This window comes from Branchiostoma floridae, chromosome 16 (genome assembly GCF_000003815.2).
Source record: "Branchiostoma floridae strain S238N-H82 chromosome 16, Bfl_VNyyK, whole genome shotgun sequence".
Classification (NCBI taxonomy): domain Eukaryota; kingdom Metazoa; phylum Chordata; class Leptocardii; order Amphioxiformes; family Branchiostomatidae; genus Branchiostoma; species Branchiostoma floridae.
Window position 1 is genome coordinate 2606706 of NC_049994.1, and position 10555 is coordinate 2617260.

Sequence of the window (10555 nt, forward strand, 5' to 3'; positions counted from 1 at the left end):
CAAACTAGTACTGAACAGATAGATAGTGCTACCGCTAGTGCCACAAGGATATGCTCAGTCTGTAGTTCAAGACATGACCATTAATCTAACCAAGGATACCATCCCCGTAGAATTTCCTTCTTCTAACTCAATGTATGCATCTCCTGACAAAAAAAGACTAGTAACAAATAATGGACCCTCCCTAAACAATTTCTGATTGTACAATCGTTTTCCGTTGAAGCATCAGCTACTGAACCTCCCCGTAAAGTTCCAAACACGCCATAATGAACACCAGATGTTAGAACGACGGGAAGTTTCCGCCCCAGAGGCAGAAGGCCAAATGAGGAATTTTTTTTTAGTTTATGATTTTATTGTTCTCCCATTAGAAGGATCTAATTAGAGGGGTTTGGCGTATAGCGTAAGTATATGAACTGCGCCTTTCATACCAGCATTATTACATTTTCTACAAAATTAAACTCTACACAATTGACTCTGACATACAAATACACATAAACAGACTTGTATTTCAATTGCCTTTCAATAAATAACCATAGAAGTCAATCGAAAGGATCCTCCGTAAACCCCTTACAGGCCCGCGTTGTTTACGTTAAGTATAGAAACCCAAGGCAGACAAAAGGATTACATTTCTTTATATTGGTTCTTGTTCTGCGCAGCGAGCAATGTTGAACAAAAATCTCCGACAGTAGGAAAAAAAACAGAAGACTAGGATAGTTTTTGATACGTTTTTTTCCCAAACTGGTTCAATATACTCTTAGTGCTTAATAGAATAAAGCTAATTAACTTGAAAGTTCATCTGTGTTGGTAGAAGTCATTCTTGAAATAGTTGAACTGTAATTTCCAACACAAAAATTGGACTCACCCAAATTTTCGACTGCACAACATCAGTCTTTGTCAAGGAATGAGCAACCCACTGCTGTCGTGACGTCACGTAATGCAGATAGAACACGTGACTCAGTAAGCAGTGGATTATAGGTTGCAGGAAGTCTATGGCGCCCTCCGTCTCTGTTCAGGGATGGTTGTAAAGCAATCTACATATATACTATAATCCACTGCTTACTGAGTCATGCGTTCTATCTGCATTACGTGACGTCACGACAGCAGTGGATTGTTCATTCCTTGACAAAGACTGATGTTGTGCAGTCGAAAATTTGGGTGAGTTCAATTTTTGTGTTGGAAATTACAGTTCAACTATTTCAAGAATAAAGCTAATTGATGTGTTAATATCGGCACTCACTCATAATCAACACTCGAATCTCTTGGTGAGTGATGTGCTATGATGATAACGTGTTAAAGGCGAGGTAAAGTGGTAGAACCTCGGACTGAGAACGAAGCATGCATTAGCATGGCGTTTTTGAACGTGTTGGCGGGAGTCAAATATGTTAGTAATCAGGAGAACATATTCACCTTTGACCTGCCCTGCTTCACCTCTGACCCCTCGGTACGACGAAAGAAGAAAGCAGCTCGACCCCTATTTTACGCAAGGAGAAACCCCGTCCTAGGAAACAGGTAAGACTTAATAGCGAGCAATAAGGTTTTCTGATGTTGAGCGAAAGAGTTTGTGGTCATTTCTGTGGGAAAAACTGAAGTAATGTGATAGTCTGTAGGAGGTTTCTGTATATGTGAATATGGTAAAAATGAAGAGGGAGGGGGGCGAAACCAAACATACGTGCGACACTCATTACCTCCGCACGTCATGTAGGAGGGAAGGTGGCAGTTTTGGAGGGTATAAGTGGCGTTTGGGGATGATATAAAGTGATACGTAGTGCAATGCATGGGCGTTAATAGTCACAGGCGACTGTTGGTTTACGCTCCCGCCAACAGTCGCCTATACGGATATGGCGTTAAATGACCCTTAAATGATTTGTAGTTCGACAATGACAATGAAGTTTGACAATGACAATGGCAAAGTTTATTGCATATTCATGTCCCATTGGGGCTAAATGCGGTCAGAGTAAAGCACACATGTTGAAATGCCTCGAAGTGACCATTGAAAGCAAGGAAGTCAAAGTTCATTGCACAACATTTGTAAACGGGTACAATGTAAGGCAAACTAAGTATATTTTATAAGTACAGTGTAAAGCAAACTTAGTATATTTATAAGCTAAGACAACTAGCTATATAGTAGAATTAAACTAATAACGTATACATGTAGATTTAAGCATATGTAATATTTGAAGCAACACAGTCAGTGTACAATATGAATCAAATCCAGAATGTTGCGACAGACTTCTAACTAATAACATAAATCTATTACATACTAGTACTACACTCAGGTTCTATTTTATACAAACAATATTGAGAGGAGACACAGTGAAGAATTTTCATATCTAGTACATGTATATAATTATACATTCTTATGACATTGTTTACAAAATAAGTTGTTATCATGAGGTTCCTTTCTGCATGGATATATATATATGTATTAGCCCATGTAACGGAAACAGTATCGGTACATGACATGAGTGCATGGAATAGGTCTCTTCGTGTCTTTGGTAATGGTTTGCACTTGCATCTGCATTAATTTAGTTCTGTGGATTCCATAGATCTCTGGGCCTGAGGTCTGGGCCTGATCCCAGGTTCGGCTCAGCTCGGACATGTTGCAAGGGATTGCATTCTTTTTTTTTTCACAAAACATGGCTGGATTTGGTTGAGCTGTTAGGTTGAAATAACTTCATCAAGTTGTAACACAAACTAGTTTGTTTTCTATCAGTATCATGATGATTAGAAAAAGCAATTTCTTCCTGTTGTATTTCTAGTAGGCTGGACATGGCAATGGCAGGACAAGTGTCTCTCACCGATGTGAATGATGGATCTCCCACCGGGGTGCCCAAGATTGACTGTGACAGCAAATCAAGCAATGCTGAAGACCAGACGACAGCACAAAAAGTCCACGTGAATAGTGCTAGTGAGCATACAGGAGAAAAGCGTTACAAGTGTGATCGATGTGACTTTTCTGCAGCATGGAAATCCAGCTTTGACCGTCATATAGCAACTCACACTGGAGACAAACCCTACATGTGTGGGGAGTGTGGGTACAGGGCAGTTCTAATGTCTACCTTATCCCGACATATGAGAATCCATACAGGTGAAAAACCTTACAAGTGTGACCAGTGTGACTATTCAGCTACACAGAAACCCAGTCTGGACAAGCATATAGCAGAAAATCACACAGGTGAAAAACCCTACAAGTGTGACCAGTGCGATTTTTCTGCAATGCAGAAATCCCACATTGACTACCATATAGCAACAAAGCACACTGGTGAGAAACCCTACATGTGTGGAGAGTGCGGGTATAGGACAGTTCTAAAGTATACCTTATCCACACATATGAAAATCCACACTGGAGAAAAACCCTTCAAGTGTGACCAGTGCGATTTTTCTGCAATACAGAAACCCCACATTGACTATCATAAAGCAACAAAGCACATTGGTGAGAAACCCTACATGTGTAGTGAGTGCGGCTACAGGACAGTTCAAAAGTCTAAGTTATCACGACATATGAAAACCCATACAGGGGAAAAACCCTACAAGTGTGACCAGTGCGACTATTCTGCAGCGCGGAAATCCACTTTGGACAACCATATGGCAGCAAGGCACACTGGAGAGAAATCCTAAAGTGTGACCAGTGTAACTATTCTGCATCACTGAAAGCCAATATAGACAACCATACAGCAGCAAAACACATAGGTGAAAAACCCTACATGTGTGGTGAGTGTGGATATAGGACAGTTCAAAAGTCAAAGTTATCCAGACATATGAGAACCCACACTGGAGACAAACCCTACATGTGTGACCAATGTGACTATTCTGCAGCACTGAAAGCCAATTTGGACAACCATACAGCAGCAAAACACACAAGTGATAAACCCTACATGTGTGTAGAGTGCGGGTACAGGTCGGCACAAAGGTCTTCCTTATCCCGAAATATGAGAACTCATACAGGAGAAAAGCCCTACAAGTGTGAGCAATGTGACTATTCTGCAGCACAGAAAACCACTTTAAACGAGCATCGCACAAAACACAAGGGTGAGAAACCCTACATGTGTGGAGAGTCTGGGCACAGGTCAGTTCTAAAATCTAAGCTATCCATACATATGAGAATCCATACAGGAGAAAAAAACCTACAAGTGTGACCAGTGCGACTATTCTGCATCACGGAAAGCCCACCTTGACCACGATATGGCAGCGAAGCACATCTATGAGAAACCCTACATGTGTGAGGTGTGTGGTTACAGAACAGTTAACAAGTCACACTTGTCTAGACACATGAAAACCCATCAACCACACTGACGTAACATGTGTAACCCACGCGACAGTTACTAAATCGTCTTTCGACCAACATGTCACAAACCACACTCCGTAGAAAAAAGAAGTGTTACTAGTGTCAGTTCTCAGTTCGATATGGACGTCATGTGGGTTAGTCCTGATCAGAGACACACGTAAAAGCTGATGACGTACCCGACTTTACGGATACATGATAAGTGACAGGTTGACCGTGTGCGACACTGAGACATTACGGGTGCTTCCCACGTGACTATTGTGATGGCATGAATGAGGGAAGCCATGTGGATTTGAAAGATTTATCCTGCATATGAAAATTGGCTTCATATTTCTTAACTTTTCATGTTCATGAATCGAAAGTCCTCTGTTTAAGATAGAATTATAGAATGACTTGATAGATGCTCATAGGATAAGTTGTTCTCAAATAGGCAAGTGTTTTTCCAAAGCATGTTAAGGTACTGAATCGGTTTCTGTTACCATGTTACGAGGGTGCTTCAAAAAGTAATGTCACTAGTTTTGTAACAGGCTCATTTTTTCCTCGAATGAGATGAAATTTGGCACAAAGGTAACGGCATATATTCTCTTGAGATTAGAATATCTCAATTTGTTGTTCACATTTTGATGAGCAACTGTGTTGATTTCAAGATAAACATACCCCTGGAAGTTTGTCAGAAGATCAGTTCCTCTAGATCTGACCCTTTTATAACTACTGTAGGAAGCCGAAATTTTACCTGTATAATAACAAATGTCTCTGTAGGTTACATGCCAATTTTCATATCTGAACTCTTAATGGTTCATCTTTTACAGCTGCTAGAAAGGAGCGAGTTACTATATTACAGGCAGTTTGATTAATAGCCAAATACGTGGTTTATTCATCAAAGGTTTTATAGACTAATTTTCCATCAACCAAAAGATACGAAACTTGGCACAGTTATTGGTTGTTTCAAGACAAAGAAGTGTGCAAAGTTTGATTTCTTTCTGTTTATTGAAAAGTCCACTACAGAAACTTTAATCAGCCCACCCCTGATTAACGGCACTGATGACCGAGGTCATACCTCACTTCACCCAAGGCACGAAAAAAGAAAACATGATTGGATTTCAACGGTGAACATGTGCATGTGCCTTATGAAGAAATAGAACTTGATGCATGTGCAATTTCAGCGTCATACAATAGCTACAAGTGAGTTAAGGACATTATCAAGTGCACATAAATTGAACCTCTAATTTCTTTCGACGAGATAACAAGGGTGTGGTCATCTAGAACTCAAGTCGGTTACTCATAAAAATGTGAACAACAAAGTGAGCTATATCAATCTCAAAAGGAGATATGGCTTTACCTTTGTGTCAAATTTCAACTCATTCGAGGAAAAAAATGAGCCTGTTATGAAACTAGTGACATTACTTTTTGAAGCAGCCTCGTATATATCTAATATTTGTATCGTTATGAAATAATATTTTGTCTACTTACTTTGAATACATTTATATACTGTTTTAAAAAAAGGCTAATCTGTAGTGAATACCAGAAGAAAATAAGCGACCACTCAAAATTATTGGTTTCGGTGAAATGAGTTATACTGCTGTTTGTCAACTAACATGTAGTGATGGAGTGTTAATGAAGGGCTTTTCCACTTGCGCACTATGCCTATGGTAGAAATGTGTAGTGGTAGATATGGAGTTTTATTTAATCGTTTTTGAAACTTGCTAATTGTTTCCTGATAATTCCTGTTATTACTGCTTAGGCCACAGCAAGTAAATTTTATGGATGACATCCGCGCGCTCATTAATTTTCGCCTGATTTCAGAAAAAAAAACAAGATTTTTTTTTCTTCTTCAGGGATGGTCCGATAGGTCAAAATTGGTAAATGGGTTATGTTGTAACCAAATAATTGTATATAGAATTGACACTAGATGGCTAGCATTGACTGTTGTTGCAGAAGTGAAACTTGCTGGATAGTTGTAAGAGTGGCACCAATATGGAAGTCATGGTTGTAATTGCCAACATGGATAGTGAGTACCAGTCTACCACACTGGTGTCACTTTTACTACACTGGTGCATTTCTTAAATACAGGAATGAATGCCTTGTTGGTTGTGTTGCCATATTTTGTCACTTCAGTTTTTGTTACAACGTTTATGGTGTCTATTTTGCAAATTGGCCATCTTGTTTTTTTTTTCGCCCTACCCCATTCTTGCAGTCTGCAGAGGATGTCATCCATAAAATTTACTTGCTGTGGCCTTAGGAGGAAACTTTGTGCTTGACCTCGTACTATATAATCTGTATCGTCTAAACTATGTATTACTAAGGCCCCCATTCCACCTGACGGCGCTCTCACGGCGATGGAAAATGGTAGAAAAAGCTGCTCTAGTGGAATCTCTACTGCGACGCCAGCGCGCTCCCAGCGCGACGGAAAACTCAAAGGTCAGCAATTTTTATGGGCTGCCAAGGACTTTAAATATTACTTAACGAATGTCAGAGATAAAGAACGAAATTTCTTACGTTTTGTGTATTGCATTGTCTACTAAGTCATATTACTATAATAACACTTAATATTACAGTATATAACACACATGTGATACAAAATCAACTTGAATGGTATACATTTCCTCAGCTATTATTTGCAAACTCTAAAGCAACAATCGCAATTGTTCATTGGTTTGTAGTTTTCTTGGAAAATAAATTTACAGTTATTGACACGATTATATCGTTGAACACCCTTTTTATACAAATGGTTCTCAGACAACTCAGCAGCTAGTTTAGGACAAGTCAGTACCATACTAACTCAGCACTTAATGTGTGTATGTGTTTTGGACAAGTCAGCACCATACTTACTCAGCACTTAATGTGTGTATGTGTTTAGGACAAGTCAGCACCATACTTACTCAGTTCTTTATATGTGTATGTGTTTAGGACAAGTCAGCACCATACTTACTCAGCATTTAATGTGTATATGTGTTTAGGAAAAGTCAGCACCATACTTCCCTTGCCAAACTGGTCTGGATTGCCGCTTTAAGGCCAGAAACATTATACCAGCATTAAGGCCAGCATAGGGCACTCTGCCATGGTGATTTCGCGCCTATTATAGCTGTCTATGTATCCCTTCCTCAACTGTCAGCCAGGCAGTGTCTTGAGCCAATTAGTGAGCATTACAAGAGCATTAGAGCTCTCTGTCACAGCTATTAGTTCTGGTTGGACCGTACATTAACAACTGGTACATGGGTTAATCCCCAGCCACCTTAGCATTGTTTTCCTGTTGGGAAACTGGAAACAGAGTGACTACATAGGCACAGGGTATCTGACACTGTTTCATTTGGTCTGACTTGATTTTAGAAGAAAAGACCTGGAATAGATCCTATTTCATGTGTTTTGGAAGGGTGGCAAGACAAGACAAGACTCCTGAGGGTTAATGTGGCGTGACCACCTGCACTAGCTAGCTGTCAGGGGTGGGGCACTGGCCTTTCCTGCACTCAAGGAAAGACCCAGATGATAAGTGATGATTAATGAGCCCGGCATCAACTCGGCATTAATGCAATGTCTAGTGGGAAACAACTTAGTGCCAGGTAAATGATGAAAATGCTCTGTTGAGGAGCGTATAATGCTGCCTTAAAGCAGCATTCCAGACCAGTTTGGCAAGGGTTACTCAGCACTTAATGTGTGTATGTGTTTAGGACAAGTCAGCACCATACTTACTCAGCACTTAATGTGTGTATGTGTTTAGGACAAGTCAGCACCATACTTACTCAGCAGTTAATGTGTGTATGTGTTTAGGACAAGTCAGCACTATACTTACTCAGTACTTAATGTGTGTATGCGTTTAGGACAAGTCAGCACCATATACTTACTCGGCACTTAATGTGTGTACGTGTTAAGGACAAGTCAGCACCATACTTACTCAGTACTTTATGTGTGTATGTGTTTAGGACAAGTCAGCACCATACTTACTCAGCACTTAATGTGTGTATGTGTTTAGGACAAGTCAGAACCATACTTACTCAGTACTTTATGTGTGTATGTGTTTAGGACAAGTCAGCACCATACTTACTCAGCACTTAATGTGTTTATGTGTTTAGGACAAGTCAGCACCATACTTACTCAGCACTTAATGTGTGTATGTGTTTAGGACAAGTCAGCACCATACTTACTCAGTACTTTATGTGTGTATGTGTTTAGGACAAGTCAGCACCATACTTACTCAGCACTTAATGTGTGTATGTGTTTAGGACAAGTCAGCACCATACTTACTCAGTACTTTATGTGTGTATGTGTTTAGGACAAGTCAGCACCATACTTACTCAGTACTTTATGTGTGTATGTGTTTAGGACAAGTCAGCACCATACTTACTCAGTATTTAATGTGTGTATGTGTTTAGGAGAAGTCAGCACCATACTTACTCAGTACTTTATGTGTGTATGTGTTTAGGACAAGTCAGCACCATACTTACTCAGTATTTGATGTGTGTATGTGTTTAGGACAAGTCAGCACCATACTTACTCAGTACTTAATGTGTGTCTGGAATGTTGACTTTGGTTCCTGGCAGATACCTGTTTTCTCTTTACCAGACAACTCCTATATTATCCTGCAAAAAAAAGACCAAGAAATTACTTTGATACGGCCTAGACTTATTATCTGGTTCAAACGGTGCCGTGAAAATTTAACGCGAAGCAAAACGTGTAAACAAACGCCATGTTTGGTGTTAATATTGGAACAGTCAGCATAACCATATCATATAAAGACTGCTATAAAGGCTTTGTGACGCACTCCATTTCGGCACAGCTATTGAAACACGTATACTGGCTCTCTCTCTCTCTCTCTTAAAAATGTCAATATAGTTTTGATTTTCTGTATGTTTTGATTTGGTTTCATCATCCATCATCATCCTTTATTGATTTCAACATAGTAGACATAATAGCAGCCTGAATAGCGTTGAAATTTACAACATAAAAACTGTATATATACAATAAGAAACAATATACTAAAGTAGTAAATAATATCTCCGACGTTAAGTAGCCATTGTTACTACCTACGTGTCTACAGTCTTGTTGTACAGCTTGATGGCTGTGTGCAAGAAAGAGTTCTGAAGTCTTTGAGTTCTAGCTGGGGGGATGGAGAAAGTGTTTTTGTTTCTCAGTGACCGTCCCGTGGCAGTTGATCTGGAAGGTGGAACCATGTCGTGTAGGGGATGGTCAACATCCAACATTTGTCTGAAAAGTTTGACAGCTGCATCCTCGCGTCGCGACTGGAGTAGGTGGGGCACATCGCGCCTGCCCGCTCGGCTGATGATCCGTAGAGCTCGCTGTTGGACTCTCTGCATTACGCGTTCCTGTTCCTTGCTACAGCCTACAAGGAGGACATTACCGTACTCAAGGACTGGGCGCACGAGGGACACGTAGATAGTCACTAGGTCGGCGACACTGGGCCGTTGTTTTGCAAGTAGTCTCAAGAAGTGCAGTCTACGGGAGGCTTTAGTAAGTAACCATGGAGGTTACTTGTTCTTGCAGGGTGAGATTTTTGTCCAAGATGAAGCCCAGACCTTTTGCGGACGCGACCCACGGAACGCACACCCCCCAAGGGTTAACCTTGGTGGGCTGGGAACGGATCTGCAGACACAGATTTGTAGCAGTTGGCTCTTCTTCCCGTTTAGCAACATGTTGTTGGTGTCAGCCCACGAGTCGAGATGAGATGTCTCTTCCTCAAGTGATTTGTCTTCGATGCTTGAGGTACTGACAGAGTTCTGGACATTCTGACATCGTCCGCATAGCCCACATTCATAGTGTCAGGATGTACTGTTGTCCTTGAGCTCATAAAGAGCAGGAAAAGGTACGGGGACAGCACACCACCTTGTGGGACACCAGATGTCGGTTCCTGCAAGGTACTGGCCACGCCATTGACTACTACCCTCTGACGCCGACCGCATGGTAGCTGTGGATCCAAGACACCATGCGTGGACTAGCCTGGATATCGATCACACGCTGTAGTAGTATAGCATGATCGACTCGATCGAAGGCTTTAGACATGTCTTGGTTTGGAGTGATTAATTTCAAATAGTTTGCAATTGTATGCTGATATTGATTTCTCTGTATGGTAAGTACGAGTACTAGTAGAGATTAGTTGTTTTTGTAGAGTATTTATGCAAAGAATGTTTCATTTGTACAGATTGGTTGATTTTCCATAGTTTGTATGCTTATATAGCGTTTTATTGTTTTTGCATAGTTTCATTTGGTAACGATTGGTTGTTTTTGTATATTTTGACGACATTTCTGTTCCATTTCTCGGTCAAC

General features: G+C 40.5%; 2 protein-coding genes across 2 annotated transcripts; both read left to right on the forward strand.

The window, feature by feature from the left end:
• The first annotated feature begins 1398 nt into the window (after positions 1-1398).
• LOC118403930 (zinc finger protein 525-like) lies at positions 1399-3633 on the forward strand. The gene is made up of 2 exons (XM_035802811.1): positions 1399-1506; positions 2760-3633. The coding sequence occupies exon 2, from the start codon at positions 2767-2769 to the stop codon at positions 3613-3615; it is 849 nt and encodes a 282-aa protein (XP_035658704.1). The 5' UTR covers positions 1399-1506; positions 2760-2766; the 3' UTR covers positions 3616-3633.
• Positions 3632-4368, forward strand: LOC118403931 (zinc finger protein 771-like). Its single transcript, XM_035802812.1, has 2 exons — positions 3632-4070; positions 4207-4368. Exons 1-2 carry the CDS (start codon positions 3702-3704, stop codon positions 4288-4290), a joined length of 453 nt encoding a protein of 150 aa, XP_035658705.1. The 5' UTR covers positions 3632-3701; the 3' UTR covers positions 4291-4368.
• Positions 4369-10555: the final 6187 nt, after the last annotated feature.